This window comes from Cheilinus undulatus, linkage group 18 (assembly GCF_018320785.1).
Source record: "Cheilinus undulatus linkage group 18, ASM1832078v1, whole genome shotgun sequence".
NCBI lineage: Eukaryota > Metazoa > Chordata > Actinopteri > Labriformes > Labridae > Cheilinus > Cheilinus undulatus.
In genome coordinates, this window is record NC_054882.1 from 23,140,762 (window position 1) to 23,166,569 (window position 25,808).

Genomic DNA, 25,808 nt, shown 5'->3' on the forward strand with positions numbered 1-25,808 from the left:
AAAAAAAGAGCATATTTGTTCAGAGTTTTGGACAACATTTAACCTTTGCAGTTCCAATGATGTGGTAATCAATATAACTTTCTCAAATGTCCCCAGTATTACTTAAGAGTTTTTGCTACTCTGACCCAGGTATAATCTTTTTTTAAACCTTTTTGTGGATTCAAAGTGCATTTTAGAACAAGAAGCAGCAAACACAAGGCTGGACAGTGGTGCTACTGAGAGGAGGTTCCTGAATCAATCTCAGTTCAGCTGACCTTTCTATGTGGAGTTTGCATGTTCTACCCGTGCATGCATGGATTCTCTACAGGCACATGTTGGTTACTATAGTTAACCAAAAACAACAACAAAAACTTAAATGGAAAATAATTTAAGTAAGCTGAAAAAATGAGGCTAAATGGAGTCATTTTGGTTGGCCGACCACTCCTGGGAAGGTTCACCACTGTTACAAGTTTTCTCCATTTGTGGATAATGGCTCTCACCATGGTTCGTTTGACTCTGAATTGTCTGTAGATGAGAGTGTGCCTGGTTATTTGTCTCTATGTATCAGCCCTGTAATTGACCGGTAATCCAGTCAGGGGTTACTCTGCTTCTTGCCTGTTTCTCTTTTTCTGGGATCAACTTCATAACCCCAAATCTTACATAAACACAATATGAAAGAAGCAAACTTTCACATACCCTTCGATTTCAGCTGCCATGGCCACTCTCTGGAAAATAAGAACATAATATCATCTTTAAATGATTGACAAGAAAACAACTATACAGTTTGAATAATTTATTAGAGGTCACTCTCACATCAGTTTTAACTGTGTTAATGCTGCACTTACTCTGGCCACCATATCAAGATGCTCCTGAGCACTGCTAAAGTTTCTCGCCAGGTCATCCATGCAGAGGTTTTCATGCTGGCAGGTGTACACCCAGGATCTGTATTCTTCTGAGTCAGGGACTCTGTCAAAAAAGATCCGAAATGCTTCCCAAATCGCCTCCTGGCAAACTGAAAAAACAACAATTAATTTAGCTAATAGTTTCTGATGTTGAGTACACTGAAAATAAGAAAGTGCATCATAATCTATGGATTTTTACGGACCATGCAAGGTATAAAATCCTCTTAAAACACAATGAAGACCAGAAGTTTCATGTGTTTTGCAGCAAGCACATCATACATGAGCTGAATGGAGGAATCAAACAGCAGGGAGCTGCATCTCAGTGTGAAGTCAGTGTGCAGCAATTTAGAGATACTGTGCCTATAAAACGTATTGATGTTTATTTAACCCTTTCATTGATTTTATAAATCAGCCATGTCAATAATATTTGGCTTTTCTGACAAAAAAAAATTTATTGCCAAAGAGAAAAAAGATTTCTACAATGTAATGTAAACTAAATAAGTTATAGATTATTCTAAATTTTGCCATATTCTTTTTACCCTCTACTTTTACAATACTTGCAGGGGAAACTGCTGAGAAGCATCCCCACAGTATGATGCTACCACCACTGTGCTTCACAGTGGCATGTTTTCGGTGATGTGCAGTGTTTTGTGTCCGCCAAACATAGCGTCTTGTCTGATGGCCAAAAAGCACCATTTTGGTCTCATCACACCAAAGAACACATTTTTTGTATCCCCTGACTTTTTCGATCATCTTTTCTTTGAGTTGCTTGGAGTGTTCCTTTATCCTCATGGTGTAATAGTAGCCATGAATACTGATTAACCGGTGACTTTGACCTTCCAAACACAGGTGTCTTTATATTCCAATAATGTGAGACACACGAACAGCACGCAGGTGATCCCCATTTCACTAAATGGTTAAAAAAGCTTAATTATATTGACCATGCATGATTAATAAAATCAATAAAAGGGTCAAACATCCAAGGGGGAATACTTTTATAAGCACTTTAAATCTATAAGATCAACCTCTTTTTCCTCTCAGAGAACACTGCAGTGCAGCGCCATACATTAACACAACATGTAACAGCATCAAATTTCGTGCCACATTAAGTCACTCAAGTACTATATTGTGGTGTGATTTTGAATGCGATGCAATCGTGGCAGCAGAATGAGGTTTTAAAGTCAGAGTCTGTAAATGTCAAACTGCATTTTAAATTGTTGCATGTCTGTAACATTTTTGTGAATATTAAAACAGTGAGCACAAAGACCCCCTGAAGCCACCGTACGTTTTATGGGCCTCTGTGGCGGAAACAAGCTCCACATTGTCCAATATCACGATGCCTGTGGGAAATTTATTCTCCAACAAACTCATTTCTGGAGCGATGTGATTACCTCCAACACACCAAATTAATCTGCCTCCTCCTAAAATCATAACACCACAGCAGCTGTCTTAGAACAATTTGAATTACCAAGCTATTATAAGAACCAAGGTGGAAATCTATCGCTCTGGATTGATCGGCAATTTATCTCTCATGGACAAAGGATATTTGCATACAGCTTGATTACATGAAGTGTCCCAGAAGTATGCAGACCGTCAGGGCATCATTCAGCAACATCATGTCAGCATCAACAGGCTCTAATTAAGACCTTACATATGAAGTAGCATGTATGTGTATGTTCTGTAATTGATTGGATTTAGAGAGTCACGTGTCAGAGCATTTACATTTAACTTCACTGCAAGATTTCAGCTTCATAAACACATGACAGTCATCAATCTAAGAGTGAGCATTTATTTTACCTCTGAGTTTGTAGTAGGTCCGATGGCTGCCAATGACTTCCTTCATCGTCTCCTGAGGACACACTTTGACCCCTGTGTGGAAGATTGCTGACCTTTTCGTCCGATGTCTGCCCTGCTCTGCTCTGACATTTGCCGTGTGTCTGATCGGTCTGGAGGCTTGTAAAAAGTGACGGTACTTCACATCCCTGAGTCCAGAAAAGCTGTTGTCTTGAAGTTCTGAAAGAGAGATACTGATGTTTACCAGAACAATTTAACCAATGCCATGCCAGCATTTTCTTTCCATCCCTTTTTCTGGGGAAAAAAACAGCATGGCAACATTTCCTCTTGCATTTGAGCATAAGAAGCAGGCCAGACCGGTCTAACTGGTCACTTTCTTCCTGTAAAAAAAAATCCCTTCGTTAATTTAGCAGCTAGATTTACCAGATATCAGCATGAAATTGATTGGACAACAGATATAACCTGACACACCAAAAAGACTGTTTCATATATTTCACATTCTTCTGGGGAACCTCCCATACAAAGAGTTTTCAGAAGGTGATTGGATGAAAGTTCTGCCTGTCACATTCATGATGGGCCAATCTGAGCAACAAGAGAAAATGAGGTAGACATGCTCAGCTCAGGTACATCTATTAAACAGTGCATAGAATCCAAATTAATATAGTTTGTGCATCAAAAACCCACACATTGCATATGCACTTCATCCAGCAATGCTCTCTTTATAAATCCCAATCCATCCGGAAATAAGTGAACGTAGATCTGCCTCCTGTTCTGGCCTTTACACGCATACATTCAGCCATAAACAGCCAATGCAGGGGCATGCCGGTAGTCAAGTGGTTAAGGCACACACCATGTACGCAGGCAGCCCGGGTTCAAGTCCGGCCTGAGCCCCTTTGCCGCATGTCTCTATCCAATAAAGGCACAAAAAGGCCCAAAAACAAATTTAAAAAAAAAAAAGAGAGAAAGAAAGAAAACGGCCAATGCAAAAAATGAAAAATGCCTATCAATGAGCAGGCATACAACACTGACAGTTAGTTTGCCACAGCTGGAAAATTCACAACCTAAAGGTTAAAAGACTGACACCACGCTGCTGCTCCAACCATGCACTCCATACTGTGCAAAAGAATCCCCCTTTCACTATTAGGCACAAGTTTCCCTGCAGTTTTTATTTATTTTTTTATGGGGTCCGCACTGATAAATTAAGATAATGTCAGATCAGTCTCCCACTCTAGAATACCATTAAAGAGAAATCTAATGGATCACTGCAAAATAGTTTTTAAATGAAAGTTTTATCGATGCGCAGACTTTTTTTTTTTTTTTTTTTACTTTCTCAAGCACAGCATTAACTATGACTTATTATTAGAACACCTTATAAGAGCTGTCTTAGTTTAATTAACGCATTTTGCTCAATAAAATGATCAAATACACGCATGGGGTAAAGATGTGCTCAGTGACAAGATGGGAAAGATGTAGCAGACATACTGTGTCTCTGTTTACTCTGCATCACAGCACAGTGAAATTTATTCAAACTAAAAATTAAAGCCTGTGATAACAAAAATATTATAAGTATTGACACTGTAGTCTGCAGTGGTTCATGCTTCTTGGTGCTTTTATTGGTACATCAAAGGATAAAGTAAGGTTTGGCCACCAACACTTAGGGTGATTAAAGTTGAGACTGATAATCACACATTTGGCAGGTTTTCAAGATAAATGATAACATATTTTCATGTTAGGAAACAAGATATGGCTCCCTAGGCATTTATACAAATGAAACCATCTGCTTATTATGATGTGGATTGTGGAATACGGTTTAATATTTAGTGAAATTATCTGTTTTGTGTTCATCCATTCACTCTGGCTTTAATTCACAGACTCTCTGTATGTGCCACCAATTTTCCTCTGCCTCCATGGGTCAAAGTTGGTTTACAGAAGCGCACATTTTACTGTCAGGTCTGTTTTTTAAAGATAATACACTTTGTGTGGAAATTGGTGCACGCAAACTTCAGGCCTCGTTTTATGTGTACACTAACTTATAAATAGCTGCATCTCCATTACCCTTTGAAATCCAATACCCTTTGAAAATTCAAGGCCAAGGTGCAAAAACATTTTCTCCACTAAAAGAAGCTTTCAGTGTGACCCTTTGCTCTTGTTTTAATAGAGATATTGTCCAGTTCTGATAAAACTGCCGCTCTACAAGAGCAACAACCGAGCTAATCACTCCACCAGCAGTCATTGTATACTCACTCATTTTAGCTTTGCAAGGTGGATTTGCCTGAAGATAGACATAGAGTCCAGTCAATCCATCTGCTCTGCAAGGTTACTCATTTAAAGCAGAACTATATCCACTTTAGAACTATTGAGGTAGTACAATTGTTTTATGATTTATTTAAATTAGGACGTTACTGACATCTTGCTTCTTATCCTGTCACTCCTGTGTGCCTTCAGTCTTTGCACACAGCCCTCCTATGTCCACATGTGGGTGCCGATGACAGAAGCGACCCCTGCAGACTGTCCTGTCGACAGGTTGTCAACCCTGGTGGAAAGTGCTAACCATGCCAAGCTGATGGATACGCCCGTTTCCTTGTTTCTCACTGGCGAATCCATCTTGCAAAGCTGCCATCTGAACCATTTGGGCCCGGTTAGAATGTGACCGGACCAATCAGCGACGAGGGGCAGTACTTTCAGGCGCAGCAGAGTCGTGACGTAAACAAGAAGCAGCAAGAGCTGGTGCAGTTATGGAGGAAGAGATTAGCGTGGATGCTGCTAAAGCGCCAGTTTTATCAGAACTTGACTAAATTTCTTCTTTAAAAGAAGAACAAAGAACAGCAGTGAGTTGTTTTCTTTTCAAAAACAACAAAAGTCGAGTACTTACATGTCTATAGTTGCCTTGTTTTGAAGCTGCCACAGACTGTAGGAAGATTTGGACAAACCCTGTGTGACGTCAGTTGTCTGCTTACAATAGTCGGACTCAAACGGCTCTTGAAGTCAATCCATGGAGGCTTCCATATTGAAATAGCAGTCTCAACCAAACTTTGGATCAACCTAACAGCCCGCCCACTAAGTGCGACTTCCTGTCAGCCTGCTAGCTAGCATTCTGGTTGACAGAAACGGAGCCTCTGGATTTTTATCCATAAAGTTAACTTATATTATTTGTTCGGAATTCTTTCTACTAATGCAAGTACTCTCTATTTAGCTCAGTCTGTTCTCTGTTTCAATTTATAGTTTTGCACTATAAAAAAACAAGGCAATGTCCTTGTCTGTTTCTTGCTTTTAGTTAACTGCAGCTTGCTCCCTTTCAATCTTTCAATTTGCCAATGTCATAAAAGGGGAGTTAGTGAGAGTTTTAGAGAACCTAGCTGGGTGGGTAGAGTAACTTTTAAGGTGCACTGAGTTATTTGAGCCTTTGAGGTCACTGTAGTGTGAAAATGGCTCTGGCTTGAAGATTGAGGTGCTGCTTTGTGAAGAATATCATATTGAACACATTTAAAGTGCAAAGATGTATCAAGAGAGCCAATGAGTAACAGCCTCTTCTGTCTAGGTTATGCTCCTGAGACCCCCTTGGGTGACCTGCATAGCTGGAGCTGCAAACAGAGTAAGGATGTGTTGGTACTGCAGAGCAGAAATGCAAGTTGCAGGAATGCAGGCACATGGATTTTAGCTGTAAGGTTTGTGTGTGGACAACAAACCATGTAGGGATTAAAAGGAGGTACAGATGACAAATACAATCAGGTCACATGCAATTATTCCAATAGAAACCTGGACACAGGCGGGCCAATTTCCACAGATTATATAACAGAGAGGCTGCAAACATCCTGAGTAAAACAGCCTTAATTTTCTTATCACGGTAGTAAGAAAACAACCTCAGCTGCCCTTGTGAGGCTTTACTGGAAGGTAATTCCACACCATTACCCAAGGCAGTTTGCCTGTTAACACTCTCTCTAGTGAATTAATCTGTTTAGGAACAAAGGCACTAATTGTGATGCCAGGTGGCAAACCTCAGAGGACTTTATAAGACAATAAGCCAGGATTTATGAGCCCCAAAATACAGACTGGAGGTCACTGGACCCAAATGACAATCAGAGCCTCCTCTGGATTAGGAAGCACTATGAAGGTTAGCACAGAAGTAAAGGAGAAAGTATGTAGATTATATAAAGGCATCAGGCTCTGAGCTTCAAGCCAAGGATGCTGCATTTTAGTATCAATAAACTAACAGGATAGACTGGAGTGAATCAGCTGTAGAGCTTTGCAGTCTAAACTTAGGGTATTTTAGAAAAAACATTAGTCCAATGAGTGTATAGTTTCTATTATTGAACACTAAGATTATAAACATGCTCAGCCAGCTAAAGCACAAAAGTAAGGGCACATTTGGCATTGTTTCATTATTTTAAAATTTCTCTATTTGGATTAGATGTCCAATTGGACTCATAATTGCTGTTAGTTTATATCAAAGGTTCCAGCCAGTGCACTGAAAGCCTGGTGGTCATTTATTCATTGATTTACTTATAGATGTAAGAAGTTATCATGACAGTCACGTGTAACATATTTCATTGAAGCTTTCAGAGAATATTTATGGTGCCATGGTGGTCCAAAATATTTTCATTCACACATAAGGCTGCAGGGTCAATAACAAATTCAGAACACATTTTTTAAAGGTAGAAACGTGAAATCCTGCAAAAAGCATAACTGAATATATCAACAGGGTTGATGGTGCACTACACTGGCTGCCTCCAGTGTAGGGATCAGCTTGGATGCAGCTGTGATATAGAGGCAGTTTTATCAGCACTGAATCACATTTCTTTATGAAGTGAAGAGCAAAGAGCCACACTGAAAGCCTCTGTGAGCAGAGATGTTTTTGTGCATCTCCTGCTTTTAGCCATTAACTAGATCTGTTGTTTGTAAACCTCGGCAACGCTAGCCTGTGAGGCTCGTGAGTCTCATTGGTAAACAATGCATATGCACCAAACAGGGCCTTAAGTTGACCTGATGGTAAAATGCGTATGAACGTTTTGGAGGCTGAGAAAAAATGGCGACACATACTGTGAGGTGGTGAACTAAAGCCAGTTTGTACATGAATGCATCTGAGACAGTTTCACTAAATACAACTCTTTAGTCCACAATCCACATCATCAGCAGCAGACAGTTTAAATACATATACAGCATCGGGTATATGTTGTCATCTTAAAGGAATTTTCTTGACCTTTACTTAGAGCTTGTAACAATATAGAGAAATGCTTTAAGAAGCAGATTCATGCTGCTTAGAAGGACATGGTTTTAATATCTGCACACGTCTGTCCCAGTGTAAGAGCCAGTACAGCTGGGAGGTGATTTTCTTGCTGAGTTCAGTTAAAACAAGCTCCCTCAGGCCTCCAGAGGTAGACACTGACTGATATGCAACCACCCTCTCACCCCTCCCTGTACATCCCTGGTGTATGAGTCCTAGCGTCGAAATAATCTCTGCGGTACTTAGGTACTGTTACAATAATGTCACACCGTATTATAAAACTCAGCTAACATTCCCCACTGACCTGGCTGTGCTTTTCTCTCCACACTTGTCAGTGAGACCAAACCCACTGAAACAGTCTACTCCAGTGGTGTCTCCTATTTATTCGTGGTGTGATTATTTAATTCATCAGCTCAGTGCTTGGACCCTGGCCCAGAGCTGGTGTTATGGTGAATGTTTGAGCAGCATTTTCCTGTAGCTTTGTTTGTTTCAGACTATGCATTGTTTCTATATTTGCAGTGTGTTATATATGATGTATTCATTTTGACTTTCTGCTTTATGATTTTCATAGATTTTGCTGAAATAGTACAACAGTTTAAGAAAACAGCAGTCCTCTTTATCCTCATTGCCACAGGTCAACATTTAAGGCTTTGACCCCTTGGGAGCTAACGCTATTAGCCAAACCAGCTAGCAAACAGTCAGTTATCTAATATGGGAAAATCCTATATGGTACAAACAGCCAAATACTGGAGGTTGCAAGGAAGATGCTCCTAACATTTACGGCTTAAAAGATGATATAGAACACTGCAGTGCTTTGCTCTTAACATTTAGCTGTTTTTTTAAAGCAACTTGTCTGGTAACCCTACAAAGCAGATGAATTTGCCAGACTACATGTCAGGCAAATCCATCTTGCAAAACTCCAATCTACGTTTGTACAGAACCCAAAAACAGTTCGGACCAATCAGCGACATTTGAGGAGAACAAGGCAGGAGCTACGGCCAGTGTTTAGTTGCACTGGAAGCTGATAGCAATGGCTGCCACTGGTGTAGTGTTTATTTTGGATGTAGCTGCAGTATAGTGACAGTTTTATCACAACTTGGCGACATTTCTGAATAAAATAAAGACTTGCTCTTCTCTTAACCTGCACTGTCATGAGTTGGTGATTGTTACAGATGGGGTTACATAACCCGTCTAACCCGTTGTATACAATGGCTGCTACCGCTGTAGCCATTAGCTTGGATGTAGCTTTTGAAAAGCAGCAGTTTAATCAGATCTCAACCACATTTTGTTTTGACTATAACAAGAGCAAAGAGCCACACTTAAGGCTTCTCTTGGCAGAGAATATGTTTATGGACTTCTCCTGAGTTGTTGGCACAAGTTGTAGACACTGTCGAGCTCCGCTTTTCATAAACTACATGAGTGCTAGCCTTTACAGCTTAGGTTACTACTAGAGCTGCTCATGCCTATTACCTCATTTGTCTTTTTGCTCTGAATGGCCTGTGACAGACAGAACTTTTGTCCAATCATCTTCCGAGAATTTTATTTAAAAGCCATCCCCTTCCTAAACACTTTGTATGGCTGTTTCCCCAGGTGAATGTGAAATATATCCATGCTATGGAGATTTGAAACCACCCTTGTGGCATGGCAAGTTTCTTGTCTGGCTACTTGTAGTTGGTAGCATTTGTGCACTCTCTCTCTGTCACTGTGATCATGTACAGTGTCGATACGCTGGATAGGGTGCTGTACTAGGGATTCATATTATCTCTTACATCACCTGTAAATTTTGACCATATTAGCAAATAAATTTGTGGAGTTTAAAGTGGGAAAATCTGACCTATGTCAGCTGAATCTTTTAATGTGAAATTATAATGAGCCATTACATAATATTAGACATGCAACAATACAGTTATCACACAATTCAGTATCCTTGTTTTTTTGGTCATGCTTTTTGGTTCCATTCAGCTCTGATGGCTTTTTAATGCATATACAGATGTATCTCAAAAATTAGAGTATCATGAAAATGTTTCTTCTTTTTCCTGTGATTTAATTCAAGAAGTGAAGCTTCCATATAATCTAGATTCATCATTACAAAGTGAAATCTATACATCCACTTTCTACACCACTTATCCCACTGGGGGGTCACAGGGGGGTGGGGCTTATCCTAGCTGCCATTGGGCGAGAGGCGGGGTACACCCTGGACTGGTCACCAGCCAATCGGAGGGCTGACATACAGAGAAACAAGCAGGCATGCTCACATTTACAACCAATTTAGAGTCACCAATTAACCTAACTAGCACCATGGTGGTGGGAGGAAGCTGAAATACCTGGAGAGAACCCATGCATGCACAGGGAGAACATGCAAACTCCACACTGAAAGGCCCTGATCAGGAAGAGAAGTGACGCAATGCAGCCCCACAAAGTGAAATATATCATGGTTTTGTTTTTTGTTTTGTTTTTGTTTTAATCATAATGATTACAGCTTACAGCTCCTAAAATAAAAAATACACTATCCAATAATATTCAGATATCACCAGTCCAAAAAAGAGAATTTGTAATGGAGAAAAACTCCTGGAAAATTATTCTTATTTATGCACTCAGTAATTGGTTGGAGGTCCTTTTGCACAAATAACTGCATCTAAGTGACGTGGTATGGAGGCGATCAGTCCATGGCACTGCTGGAGTGTTATGAAGCCCAGTTTGCTGATAGCAGCTTTTAGTTCGTCTGTATTTCGTCTGGTGTCTCTCACCTTCATTCTTACATTTCCCCAGATTTTAGTATCTCCATAAAACTTCTCAGCGAACAAAACATGAAGTGCTCTAAAATCTCCTGGAAGCTCTGTAAATGAGGGCTAGCCCTCAATGATTTTTTGAGTATAAATAAGGATTATATAAGATGGCTGATGGCTTTGACACCGGACTTGATAAAGCACAGTGGACCAACACCGATCAATAACATGGCACCCCAAACCATCACTGATTGTGAAGACTGACAACACTGGACTTCAAGAACCTTGGATTCTGTGACTCTTTGATATTCCTCCAGACTCTGGGACCTTGATTTCCAGATATATAATGCCAAATTTATTTTCATTTAGAGAAAAGGAGTTTGGACCACTGAACAACAGTCCAGATCTTTTTCTCCTTAGCCCAGGTGAGATGCTGATAACATTGTCTGTGGTTCAAGAGTGGCATGCCACTAAAAACACAACACTTGTGAACCATTTCCTGGACACGTCTGTGTGATGGCTCTGGGTACACTCATTCCAGCTTCAGTCCACACCTTGTGAAGCTCACCTAAGTTCTTGAATCTGCTTTGGGTCACAATCCTCTGAAGGCTGAGCTCATCCCTGTTGCTTGTGCTCCTTTTCTTACCACTTTTTCCCTTCCAGACAACTTTCCATTAATATGCTTTGATACAGCCTCTGAGAATAGCCTGCCCTTTCAGCAGTGACCTTCTGTGGCTTACCATCCTTGTGGAGGTTGACAATGATTGTCCTCCAGGCAATAGTCAAGTCAGCATTCTTTCCCATGATTGTGGTTGTGTGTACTAAACTTGAATGAGACAATGAAGGTTCAGGAAATCTTTGCAAGTTAGACTTTTACACAATACTTTAATATTTTGAGATAGTGGATTTTTTTTAATTTTCATGACAGTCTAAAGTATGTGTCACTGGCAGCTCTTGCGTCACCTGTTGTGTTGGATGAGAAATTAACTGGAGTGTATGTTTGAGGATCCTCAGCTTTTAGTCTGTTTAACAGAGTCTACATGGAAGTCGCAACCAGGCTTTGGGATAACATTTCAACATGAAGTTGCCTGTTGCAATCAATGTGCTGTTCCAAAACATTCAATTTGTTGAGAGCAGTTGCATCCCTCTACCATTTAACAGCATTTCTGTTGATAGAGATGCTTGGGATGCGGAGGAACAAACTTGCTTCCTTTGCAAAGCCTAACATGGCATGTTTTGATTGGGTTGATAGGGACAAATGTGCTTAATCGTGTAGTAATTTTATAGGATGTAGTTAAAAGTGGCTGTCTAATTTTATTAGACAGTCATTAGTTGTTTATGTGGCGTCCACTAGCTAAATGTTGAAAGTGTACGCCTGCTGTGCTTCATTAATTATTTAGGAATTAGAATTAAACTCCCGGCGCCCAGAATGTTGAAAACACAGGCCTCATTGATGTATGGCAGAGACAGACTGTGTTAATCACTGTATTACACATAGATAATTACCTCTACAATGAACCATATTGTTTTGCTCAATCCAAATTTGGCCTGACACCAAAAACATGCAAAGAATGCGAGGGCATTGATACTGTAGCCTTTGGCTCCATGGGCTATTATACATTTAGTTGTTGTCTATAAGGCAGATCCAACCTTTCTCCCATTTCAAAATATTTCAGCTACAAAGTGTGGCAAAATCATGTGTGTTTTCAGTCACAGCCACGCCAGCAGGAAAACATTTGAATGGGCTTTTGAGGAACCGTATGCTTTAAGCCTGACTTGCACATGGAAAGACACGAGGGCCCGAACGTGGGGAGGGAGCGTTTGATTGTGTCTTAATGCCCAATGCAGGCGCAAAAAGGCCTCACAGCAGAATTACAAGCCAGAAAAGATTAACGTCCTCCAACACTGGGAACAGAATGGCTTTTGTTTTTCTGCAGGATAATGAGCTCACCCGGGCACATCACACTGAACGAGACAACTAGTGCGGATGCAAATATCAGCGGGGAAATGATGCTATCTCTCTCTGTGTCCCTGCCTGTTTAATTGATGGGGAATATTTATGACCAAGTGGCTCGCTGGCTGCTTGACATTTACCAGAAACTTAAGGTGTGTTTGAGTTTGATCAAGCATTAGTTTGCAGCGGAAACTCTTTTAATAGCATACAGACTTCTAACTTTAAAACCTTTTGCCCTTCAACGGGATCATCATCTCTTTAAGTCTAATGCCATTCAGTAAACACCTCATTGATAGAAAACCTGCAGGAAGATTATCAACTAAACTAAGTGATGTGGACAGTGACCTTCCTTCCTGCAGCTTCCAAGTTTAGGTTCTTCTTGATGCACAAGGGAGAGCTTTAGAAATGCATAGTTGCATCACTATTTTATTGTTAGAACTAAAAAAAACACCCATTTAAAAGATGAACAGAGTTGCCCAGCATTCTTTGCAACTAATGAAACCCATAGCATAAAAACACAGCAGGACTAGAAGAAGAATCTCATATGTTCACTAAGGACCCAAACGACTCAACGGGATACTTACCTTTGATTTGACTTGCTTGAAGGGTAAACAGACACAAAGAGAGGAAAAGTCCTGACTTCAAAAGCATGGTGGGCTAATTTATGTGGTTTTCAAGCCCTGAAGTTGTCATTTGTGAAGTCACTCCTGCAAACAAAAGTAAAATCCAGAGTCTCTTTATCGCGAGTCCATTAGCAGAGTGTGCAAAAGTCTCCTCATTGGTGCTGACTTTAGCTCGTTAGCACGCACTAAAGGAGGGAGTACAATCCACTCCCGTCTACGCTCTGGCTCAGTTCTCCAGCAGCAGTTAGTTCCCTGGATGCCGTCGGAGCCCTGCAAAGAGCCGAGGTGACTGCATGGATGGATGAGCAGAGGGAGCGACGGAGGGAGGAGAGGCGCAGGAAGGAGAGACGATGCACCGGTTGAATATTTTGGCTCAGGAGGTTCCTTCTTTGCTGTCAGTGTGACAAGAGTGACGAGGTTAAAAAAGCGGGCTCTGCTCTGAGTGTAATCTCTTTACCTTCTTCTTGGTGCTTGTAATCCCTGCGTGCCCACGTGGCCATCAGGCCTCATCCTGTTAGTCACCTTCTGGAGCCTCATCTGTCGGCCGAAACAAACTTGGGGATCTGCCAACCAGCCAAGACCAGATAACCGCTCCCTGCAGTTTCCCCCTCAACTTGATCACTGACACCAAGCCTCTTTGGGCGTCTGCCCCCACATATCACCGTGCAACGAGCTAACTGGTCGTGTTTTCTCTGTCAGCTTTGATTCCTCCTACCCGGGTGGCCAATGAAAATCCCTTCCTTTCGGGCCAGTGCTTTTTGGGTGTCAAGTGAGGCCAAGATTGCTGCTCTGTTCAGTAATGTGCACACTGCTCCCAGTCAGACAATGCACCTCATTTTCAGGCTGCACATTTTATGCCCTCTTTGGCCTGGTTTTGGTCCTCCTTCTTTTTCATTTCTTCAAACATCTCTTCTTCCTCACATGCCATTTTAGTCTTTCAAACTCAATACAAAAAATACTCCTTCTTTTAACTCTTCCAAGGACATTTTAATGCTTACAAATGCACACTAAAGAAGCAGTGTGAGTAACTGTCACCCAGCATGTCCTCTCCTCACCCCTCCACTCAGGCCAGTAAAGGTGATGAAAGAACTGAGACAGTGGAGCCGTGCGGGGCCTCTCTTGTTTTGATGTATCAGGGTGGGACGGCTCCATGTTGTAAGTCTCCACCCTCACCGCTTCCTGTAAAGAGGATTAGCTGCCCCTATTGGTTGGTAACAATTTACTTCAGTAAATAAGCCCCTTCGAGAGCAGTGTAATCCAGGCAGGCAGTTTGAGCGTAATCTGAACTTTGAACTAATGATTGTGGCTTTCTTTGAGTGACACGTTTCTAAAGGAGGCAGAACACAAAAATTTTCTGGATTCATCACCCTATGCTCTGACTATCGTGTCAGTTAAAGATTGCCAATTGCTTGAAGGCAGCTAAATATAACCAGCTTTGCTCTGAGTCTCACTGAGACAGTTCCCAAAAGTGATCAATAGATGCATGCATATCGTCCCAAATTGTCTTAACAGACAGCATGACTTTTAAACTAACTTACTCCGGTTCAATCATTTTTTTCACTCATCAGCAGTTTTGAGAAATTATGGTGATGTAACATTCGGAGGGACAAAATCCAAGTACAGAGGAAGTTGAACAAACAGGATTTCCTCCCAGGAGACCAGGATTTGTATTCCATGTGAAACCAAATGCCAACGTTGTCTTATTACATAAACTCGAACTATAATCTTTCTGCAAACCTTACAAAGAATTCTGGGTGCCAAGACCTAATCAAACTGCGGCTAGTCACGTTGACCTTTGGTCTCACACGAGACACAAACAGTGTACTCCCTGGCTAAAGAGCTTTCTGGCAACAAACCCTGACCACCAGGTTGTGTGGCTTTAAGAGGTCGTGGTCAGTTCACACAAAAAAATGGATGAAATTCTTCTCTATATTTCTGATTCTGATTACATGTGTTTGAAAAAGGGCCATGAGACTGGTTTGGCTCATCAGACAGTCATTCACTGTGCTGACTGAGCAGGTTGTGTGCAGACAGTTTTGTAGAGTTTAGCTGTTAACTACACTAATGAAGGCATTAAACTGATCCATTATACTGATCCAAATTAGTAATGTTTGGGTGTGTTAAACCACATGAGCTGAAATGTGGTAACACCATGAGCTGCTGTAAACTGTACTGTTAGATCATAATTATCCCACCTGGAATAATTATGACCTAACTGTTATTTCAAGGCAAATCTTTGACATCTTACTACTGTAATTGTCTGTCTGTGTTGATTTGCACACCACATGGTTGCTCCACTTGCCCTTGATACCTCTCAGAAGACTTTCTGGGTGTCCTGGTTCGAAACTGGTGCCACTGAAAAATCATAAATATGTTCAGATTTTCTATGAAATCTCAAAATGTTGCAACAAGTCATCACTCAGGGACTTCTGCTGCATTCCATTTACCTGGGATGTTGGAGCTTGGGATGATGTCACTCCTGAGTTGAATTTGTTCCATTTGCTACAAGCTCATAAGAGTAAGTGACTGAGCTGGAAAACAACCTGACTTTGTTGAAACATGCCCAGTTTGACACATATGGAATGATACACTTGCTCCACGATCCCCAATCAAAATAAGCTCTCTATACAGCACTTCTCCATGCATATATTAACAAGATGATACAGGAAGTGTGCCACATATTGCTGTTAGAATCACTCACTGAGAAATCATGGTTTAATCGCTGTTTTGTCAGCTGAAGTTGTTTTTGACATGTTTGAATACGGACCTGTCTCCATGTTGCCAGCTTCATACAGCAGGTAGGCCATGTGATTCTTTGTTAAAGCTCCACAAAAAGAATGTGTGCTAAACTTTGTCAATTAGTCAAAAGACACCATTTTAATGCCTTCTTGTGTTGTTAGCCTATCCCTGCAAATATGCAGCAATGAACTCATATGCAGGGGACAAACACCCCTTTCCATGCAAACTGGCCTTATTGCATTAAGCGTCTAATGATGAGGATTGTAACAGCACAGTAAAAAACAATACAGTAAAAATTAACCTACTGTCCACAAGTTTTGTGGTGAGCGTCTTGTTTTAATTTTCCTATGTAATTAGATATCATCATCGGAATGGCAAAATGGAGGACTTCCAACAGGGAAAAAAAGAAGTGGCTATGATTTATACTTCAAAAGTTATTCCGCTTTTTGTAACTTGTGTCTCCTCTTGTCGTACACGAAAACATCAGTCTCAGAGGGTTAATTAGCACATCAAACTTTTATTGAAGTTAGCCATTACTTAAGTTTGCTAAAGTAGCTAAAGCTAAGCTCACATAGAAGCTACAGTATGTAGGCTGAGAAGATATGTTATGAAGCTATGTTTGCTAAAGCTCAGCTGCTGAAGCTAACTTGGCTATAGGTTACTAGGGATGGCTATGAAAATCTGGTAGAAACTTGGTACCAGTGCCAACACATCCAATACCTACCGGACCAAATTACAGCACATGTGTCATTACATGGTTCCGCAATCTTGTAAGGATGCCTCCCAGACCATTCCCTGGGGAGGTGTTTCGGGCATGTCCATCTGGGAGGACACCCCGGGGCAGACCCAGGACACGTTGGAGAGATTACATCTCTTGGCTGGCCTGGGAACGCCTCGGTATCCTCCCAGAGGAGCTGGTGGAAGTGGCCAGGGAGAGGAGTGTGTGGGCTCCTCTGCGGAGACTGCTGCCCCCGTGACCCAAACCCAGATAAGTGTAAGAAGATGAATGGAGATGGATGGTATCAATACATCATTAGGACACCCTGCCACCACATATAAAAGGCAAGAAATATGGTCTTGAATGTATTTGTTTTATGTGTTAAGTTACCCTGGTTTTTTAATCTCATGCTCGACTGGTATCTTATGAAGATACTTCTGCTAATCATTTACGATACTCAGACAGCTTTTTTTCTCTGTTTTCAACACACTTGAGAGCACCTTTCAGGCAGCCTTTAGGCACTGACACTGTATTAAAAGTATGAGTTTAGCACCGCTATCAGAAAAACAACACCCAGGTTACGTAGCTAATGTAGCTATAGCTAAGCTCACATAGCAGCTATGTAAGCTACATAGATATGTGATCTATGCAGCTATGTTCGCTCACATTGCTAAGATAACTTAGCTACACTGGCTCATGTAGAAATGTTAATCATGTAGCTAAGACAGCTGGTAGCTTTACCTAAAGCTAACATAGCTAAACTGAGCCACTATTCATGTAACTACTTCTAAAACGGGTCTATACATAATTTAACCCTGATAAGACCTTTAATCTTTCCTTTCTGTTTTATTTATGACAGGTTGCTTGGTCTGTAATGTTGGCAACGAGGTTATTTCATGAATTGAACTGCCAGACTTTGTTAAGGAATGAAGTTGAATTTTTTGTAAAAAGAAAAAAAGGTAGCTAGAATTGGAAATGCAGATTACAGCACTTCCTTTCTGAGATATACGGTGTCTCAGATGAACTGTGTGTGAGAGTGGCCTTCAGAGATGTACGGCCTGCTGCCAGACCCCTCTAAAGTAACCGAGACCAATGTTGCATGCATTGTATTCAAGGCTATAATTATGTTGCAAATACTGTTTTTTCTTTGTTAATTTTTTGTCTTAATATGAGATAATAATTTTGACATTATAGACTTCCCTAAAAGTAGAAATTGTCTGTAAATGCATGAACAATGTTTCAGCTGTCGTGTCCTCTCCTGCACTAGCATTTGTTGCATAATGACCCCTATATTCAAGGATGCGACCATGACACAAATCTATCTGGATTAGGGTCAAAGTTACAGATCAGGTCTCAAGTCAAACAAAGGTCAAGGACTTTAAGGTGAAGATACAACAAACAACTTTAATTATTGTTATACAATTTCAATCAGAAATATTCAGACCATATCAAGATTGATGTTAAATTTTGACATTATTTTGACTGTGACTGTAGCCAGGTGCTGCATGTTTATGATGTGTTTTAAGATTATCTGTAGTCATGAGTGACTTTGATATTTTCCCAAGATAAACAAATCCTTTTCAAATGCAGCCAGGATTTTATTCCGACAAGATTGACCTTCTCCCGACGGCTGATGACTTGAATCATTGTCCAATTAGAGAGGTCAGTTTAAATTATGCAACAGAGGGAAAGTGGTGCTTGCCATCTGTCAGGAGGGGTTATTTCATTAGGGACAGAGCCAGAGTGACTCTGGCTGGCAGAGTCTGGCACAGCAAATGACATGTCTGCTGTTATATTTTCATCTGAAACTATTTCACTGAAGATGTGGGGATTTGAATACCTCAAGGCTTTTCAATAATCATGTGTAGCAGCTTTTGCGCTATGAGCCTCATGTTATTTTACACTAATCAGTTTTGTGCAGATAATGGTCTTCGTTGATACAAGTTAAAGAATTCACACGGTGTGTTATCACTTTAGATTGATGCTTTCTGCAAAAATGAAATCACTAAGCCAACTTAGGCTTTAAAAGCAAAAAGCAGATTTTAAATTTTCACATCAGTTTCCCTCAAAACTCACTCATCAAGCAGGAAACTTTTATCAAGCACAGCTGGCCTTACAGCAGCTGCTAGTGGTATTTAAAACCACTGCTAACAGTTTAACTAAATAAACTATTTAATAGCTCTAACCTGTGATTAAAAAAAAATGTCTGTTATTTGCTGTTATTCATCACTCTTTATTATAAGTATTTAAAATTCATGATTGCAAAAAACAAACAATGGTAACAAGCCAGTAATGAATACATTATTGTCCTAGTTTGACTCAATTAGAACTTATGTAATTAGGTCCACTGAGGCTACAGAAATATATTTAGTTGTATTAAATTGCAGATTTATTTATATTATGTTAATTAACTATTTAAGTATTTAACAGTATTGACACTGTTGGTTTGCACAAAGCTAAATTAATCCAAATAATTTATTTACAGACTAGTTTTTAATCTATTTTGCTTTTGTAGAGCAATTAGTCATGTTGATACCTCAACTGATCTTAGTCCTTTTTTTAAGTGCCTCTAATATTAACGTCCAGATAGTTACGTGGTACTTGAAGGCCTGAGTAAGACGAGTGACGGGGCTGTGGTCTAATATTAGTCATGTTTGTCTTAATGCTCCTGTTTAAGAAAATCCACTCTGGGCTGATTATCGGGTTATCCACTTTACCTGACCTGCAGCAGTGAAAGCGTCATAATTATTTTTGAGTTTTAAGTCTACTCTGTGAACTCCAAGAGTTCATATGAGAGGAATGATTTTAATTTGTGACCTTCTGGAGGTGCAAACACTTGTAAAGACAAAGAAGCGATGGGAAGCCTGAGATCAATTCATTAAGTCATTTATAACAATCATGTCATCAGATTCAATGGTATTAAATAGCATGGCGCTACTTTCCCACAGAATGACTTTATGCTTGGGTATTTGTTTACAGTTTTGACCATGTACTGATTTAATAAATCAGAAATGGTCAATTTAATTTGGCTTTTTGACAAGAAATGTATTTAGTAGATGCACCTTTGGCTGAAATTGCAGCAGTGAGTCTGTGTGGATAGGTCTCAGTCAGGCTTATCTGGAAACTGCAATTTTACTCCATTCTTCTGTGCAAAAATGCTCAGGCTCTGTCAGACACTGTGTTTTTGTGTGTTTCTACTTTTTTGACAGTATTCATCAGCAGTAAACTGTATAAAGAAGCTCAAATAATATAACTCACTTGTGAAGTTTTTCATTCGTTTCCATAATAATAGCTGGTGAGCTGCATGAATGAAGATATGCTATCATGATGAGATAGCATTTTGCAACAGTCATTCTTGGGTGCCGGAGTAAAGGATGGTGTTGACAGCAAGCGGCTGCAGAAAGACACTAAGAAATGTAAGAAATTGAATTTTTAACATGACATTCTACTTCTAAAATTGTTTGTTCACATATAAGTGGATACCACTCTCATGCATGGATAGTGAAAAAATACTGATTTAAATAAAAAGGAGAAGAATGAATCCTGGCAAGTATACTTGGGTGGCTGTGATTTGTCACATTTAAATATTTCAGATCATCAACCAAATTCTAATATTAGACAGCCAAATAAGTGCAAAATCTGACTTCAGTCTTGGGGCGGCAGTAGCTCAGCCTGTAAGGACTTGGGCTTGGAACTGGAAGGTCACTGGTTCAAGTCTTGGTCGGACCATATCTGGACTTTGGCCTGGTAGTTGAAACGGTGCCAGTTCACTTCCTGAACACTGTTGAAGTGCCCTTGAGCAAGGCATTGAACCCCCAACAGCTCATTGCAGCACTTCAACGAGAGCAGCAAGGCAATCACTCTAACATCTCTCCATTACTGCATGTCCATGGGGATCCTGTTTGTGCATGTAACTAAGCCTACGTGTGTGTAATATGTTCAACTTTATTAATCCCTTCAGGGATTATCATCTCATCTGTCTTGAATATCTTTAGATATCGGCATGTTGTGCTACTTTTGAGATCTTTTAGCCTATTTTACTTTGCCAGACTGGTTCTATTGAAGGGATTTCAGGATTCAACAGGCAGTAATCAGGCCTGGGTGTGCCTGGTGAAACTGAACTCAGCTTTCCAATAAATGTCTTATCCCAGTTAATCAATGATTTAACGAATACTTTTTCACATAGGGCCAGGTAGGCTTAAATGGCCCTATTTTGTATTTTACCAAGAACTGAGCATTTAGATCCAAACAATGAAACCTAATGGCAGATTTAAAGGATGAGGGAGTTTATGTGACTAGGTATCATGGCCTCAGTAAAAATCCAGCTTCACCTCTTCTTAAGAGGTTGCTGCTGTAGATCCAGTATTAAATTGTATCACAGGTGGTTTGATAATCCCTCCATGAATTTGTGCACCAGTATGTCCAAGTTTGCACCAGCACCAACAGAGGGCAGCATGTTGAACTGAGCTGAGCAGGAGGTAAAAACTACTCTGCATGACTCTAAGGGAGAGAGAAAAGAAGTTCAACACATAAATAACTCATCCCAAAATAAACCTCTTATATCACAAGCTACTTTGCCAAAATACTCATGGCCTACTCCTTCTAAAAACTCTTAGATAGGGATATATTTTAGGAAAACGTGAAAACCAATTATTTCACTTCAGTGGATGGATTATGTGACGATGACGTCAGGAACCTGCTTAAAGCAATGCATTATTTTCTCCTTGGTCTTAAATGGTTTATGACTATTAGATTACAAAAACCCACATGGAGGTATATTTAGAGTTTGCTGATTGACTTAGAAATGTTCTATGTGTATCATAAATGTAAACTTCACCACCACTCATTTTTAAGTAATTGTTCTAACAATGCATTGATTGTGAGGAGCAGCAACTATGCAGAAATAAAACAAGAACAATCAGACATACATGCTACAATATCACCTGCACACAGGTCACAATACACACCCAGTCTCAGATTTACCTGAAGTTGTCTCTCTTATTGTTGTGTGCACCACTCAGTTTTCCTGTAAATTGAGGATCAGACAGGCTTAATAGAAGTATTACCTACATAAATAATGTTTGGCTAATCTGGTTTAACGGTTTACTGAGTTTCAGACTGTTTGAATGCATCCGTTTGTTGCCAACTTTGTAGCCAACTTCAACAATTTTGTAGAGTGCCAGGTCAGGTCAGATTAGGTCAGGTCAGGTATGAGAGCATATGCTGATTCAGCACTACGCCATGTCAAGCTTGGCCCTGTACTGCTCCAGCCCTCTGATGGCTATCGCCCAGGCCCCATCTGCCCCATCTCTCTGTAGGTATCCTAGGTCAGTGCCTGACCTCATAAATGCTCTACAGGATGAATGGGCACAAATTCCCACAGAAACACCGCAAAATCTAGAGGAAAGCCTTCTAGGAAGAGTGGAGGCGGTTATAGCTGCAAAAGGGGGCCAACTTCATATTAAAGTACATTTATTTGAATACAATGTCAGGTGTTTGAATACTTTTGTCCATATAGTGTGTGTCGCTTTCCATCTGGTCTTAACAAGTTTCTCTGTTTGTGAGCATCCTCTTACTTTTACCGTCAACACCAGCACTAATATCACCATCCTAGTTGCCTTTCTGCCAAAGGTCTATACTTTCAAATTAAAATAGATTCTCTTAACTATGCTGATACATACACTTAATTTGACAGCAAATTCCATCCATTTTCTATACCGCTTATCCCACTGGGGGTCGCGAGAGGCTGGAGCCTATCCCAGCTGTCATTGGGCGAGAGGCAGGGTACACCCTGGACTGGTCGCCAGTCAGATTTGTACAGCCAATATATTGGCTGTAAAGATTAGCAGAAGTTTTGAGAGGCATCTGGCGGGGCATTTCTGGCTCATCTGTTGCAGATCTCGAGAATGGGGCGACTATGGGGTGGGAAGTGACCCTACTAACCCTCTTTGGATTTTTCTTAGTTTGTGGAGTGTTATTTTGATTGGATCCCCCTTACTTTTACCTTTAGAGTTCAGGTGCCTAAATCTAACCCTCTTTGGGTTTTCCTTAGTTTGTGGTGTTCATTTGAATTTTATCCTCCTTACCCCAACCCTATCCTTTAGGTTTCAGGTGCCTAACACTAACCCTCTCTGGGTTTTTCTGTGCTGTGGTAAATTTCTATTGATCCCCCTCAGTAAATTTTTCCATGTCATTCATGAAATTCTGCTGTTTTTAAAAATAGCCACTTACTGTAACCTCTGACAGCTATTGGAAAATAAGTCATTCAGTACATCATTCACGGTCGAGGTCGCCCTATTGCAGAGGTCTGCAGCCGAATGCCCACCATGGAAGTCTGCCTATGCAGACATTGTACTGATAGGACTGTACATCTCTGATAACTGTTTTATCACTGCACACATAAATATTTTTGAGGAGTCCCTTTCTAGAACCCTGTTTTAAAAGAAACACATAAATGCATTTTCTGAATTTGTTTTTAAAATAAGCCCCTTCATGTTTCATTTAATTTAAAAGAAACATCTAGTTTTAGATGTAAGATTTATGAATGTTAACTTTTTAAGTACTTGTTTTCCAAATGTTTTATCTGTCTTGCAGCATTTCTTTCTCTGAGCTCTGCAGGCAGCTCCTTTGACCTCACTGGTTTTTGCTCTGATATGCATTGTCAGCTGTGAGGCCTTCTACAGAGGACATCCCAGCAAAGATGGAGAGAAATGGGAGGAACCTGAGCAACATTTTAAGTGGTTTTACAAAGGGTCTGAATATTTTTAGTATCACTGATCATTGAATTATCAGATGTTTTGTTCTTACAAAAGATACGGTATCAAAAAAGTATCAAATTATCGATAATTTTGAGCATTTCACGTACATTTTAAATAACAGCAGAATGACCTTTAACTCACCTAAAAGCCCCTAAATCTCATCAGCTTATCAGGGAACACTGCTTTACAAAGCCTGTTAAAAACAGCAGGGACCACCAAATCTCCAGTCACCCAGGTCGAGAGCTAAGCAGTCCTATTACAACAAAAACACAAGGACAAAACATATCAAGAGACGCCTCAGTCCTTCAGGTAGAATTACAATCAGAGATTACATTAAATATTGAAAGATGCTGCAAATTTGAAGACATGACATTATACCTCAGGGACCAATCTACTGAACAGGAAACAATTGAGTCATCTGCATATTATACACATGAGAAAATACCAGACTGCGGTAGTTCTTAGATCTGTTTTAAATGACCTATTAAAGGTGTCAAAAGCAATGCAAGCCTATAAAGGCGCACAGCTTTGTTGTGAATTGCATCAAAAGCTGTATTTAGTTGACAGGTGGAAGTCTTGAGAGTAATAGCTCCTGTCTTTGTTCTCTGTAAGAGGTGCCAGTGTAGATGCCCAGGAGGGTTTTCCCCAGCTGTCCAAGCTGAGGAGGACTTAAAAGGCTGTGTTCCCTGTGCTGTTAGGAGGAAGATGGAACCGGGACTCCTTGTATCCAGTGAAATAGAGCCTGTTTATCATGTTCCCCGTGGGCAGGCTTGGTGTTATGGAACAGGAATGAAGTAAAGCAGAAGGAAAGACAGTGATGGAGGGTAGCACTGGGAGGATTAAAGAAACTGAAGGAAAAACAGGGAATAGAGAAGATGAAGACAGGGAGAAAAGAGGATGAAGAGGAAAAGACTGGCATGATGATGAATAGAGAGACCTGGAGAAAGGAGGATGTGGAGAAATGTGTGATGAAGAAACCGCATCATTGTGAAAGAGAACAAAGAGGGAAAAGTGTGAGAAACAGAGAAGGGGGTCATGGCAATGGCAGGCCATCAGGGACGCACTTCTGTCCTGGCATATAAGTCCACACCTGCTTACCGCCCACAGCCACAGGACAAAGGAAATGCAGAAACTGTGACTAAATCTACTGGAGAAAATCAGCCAGTCAGAGCAGCATAAACCAGGTGAGGCCATGAAGAGACAAGCATAAAAACAGAAACCATAAAGATGGACGGAGCAGCAGCTGTCTCGATACGAAGCCAAAATATTAGGAGCTTCCCTTACTGACTGGTTGTGGTAGATCATGAGCCCTACCTCTTCCATGTTAACAAATGGAATATGAAGTTAAAATGCTTGTCAAATATCAAGCCGATTTTTCAAAATCTGTGTTCACTTTTTAAATCTAGGAACCAAGACAACCAGATCACAAGTACCCATGATTCTAAAACATTTGGTTTGATGCAAAAATAGGGTTTGAAAACAGAAAAAAAATCAAAGCTACAAGACTGTGCACATGGACAAAAGCATTCGGCCGCTGGACCATCACACCAACAGGGACTATAATGGTATTGTATTCAAATACATGTACTTTAATATAAAGTGGACCTCCTATAGCGGCTATAACAGCTTCCACTCTTCTTCTTTACACAAGATTTTGGATTGTTTCTTTGGGAATTTTTAGCCCTTCATTCTACAGAGCATTCATTAGGTCAAGCGCTGATGTTGGGCATGAAAGCCTAGCTCACAATCGTCATTCCGGTTCATCCCAAAGTTGCTCAGTGGGGTTGAGGTCAGGTCTCTAGACGGGACAGTGAAGTTTCTCCACGCCAAACTCATCAAACCATGTCTTTATAGTCCTTTCTTTGTGCACTGGGGCATGGTCATGTTGTTGCCACACAGTTGGAAGTATAGCATTGTCCAGAAAGTCTTGGCATTAAGCATTGTCCTTCACTGGAGAAGAAGGGCCTTGCCCAAATCCTGAAAAACAGTCCCATACCATTATCACTCCTTCGCCAAATTTCACAAATGACACAAAGCAGTCAGGTCCAACAAAATCCAGACTCACCCATCTGTCTGCCAAACAGAAAAGGGTGATTCTTCACTCCACACAACGCGTTTCCACTGCTCCGTGGTCCAGTATCTGTGTGCTTAACAACGCTCCATCTATTGCTTGGCACTGGACTTGGTGATGTGGTGATGGCTTGGATGTAGATGCTAAGCCATGGAAACCCATACAATGAAGCTCCCTCTGCACAGTTGTTGTCCTTTCATTAATGCCAGTAATGTCAGAACTCTTCTGCCATATAATCAGCAGAGCATTGGGGACTTTGTTAGCAGTCATTGACCCCACTGTGATTTCAAGTGGTCTACTGCTTTGTAACTAAGTGGTTGTTG

At 40.6% G+C, this 25,808-nt stretch overlaps 1 protein-coding gene across 1 annotated transcript in view; it reads right to left on the reverse strand.

Moving 5' to 3' along the window:
- Positions 1–13,577, reverse strand: part of impg1b (interphotoreceptor matrix proteoglycan 1b) — a 46,436-nt gene extending 32,859 nt beyond the window's left edge. The window contains exons 1-4 of the mRNA XM_041813221.1: positions 13,161–13,577; positions 2,679–2,894; positions 825–991; positions 676–704 (exon numbers count right to left, since the gene is read on the reverse strand). Of these exons, the coding sequence (XP_041669155.1) occupies positions 676–704; positions 825–991; positions 2,679–2,894; positions 13,161–13,227 (479 nt within the window). The 5' untranslated portion in view covers positions 13,228–13,577. The remainder of the gene's footprint in view (positions 1–675; positions 705–824; positions 992–2,678; positions 2,895–13,160) is intronic.
- Positions 13,578–25,808: the final 12,231 nt, after the last annotated feature.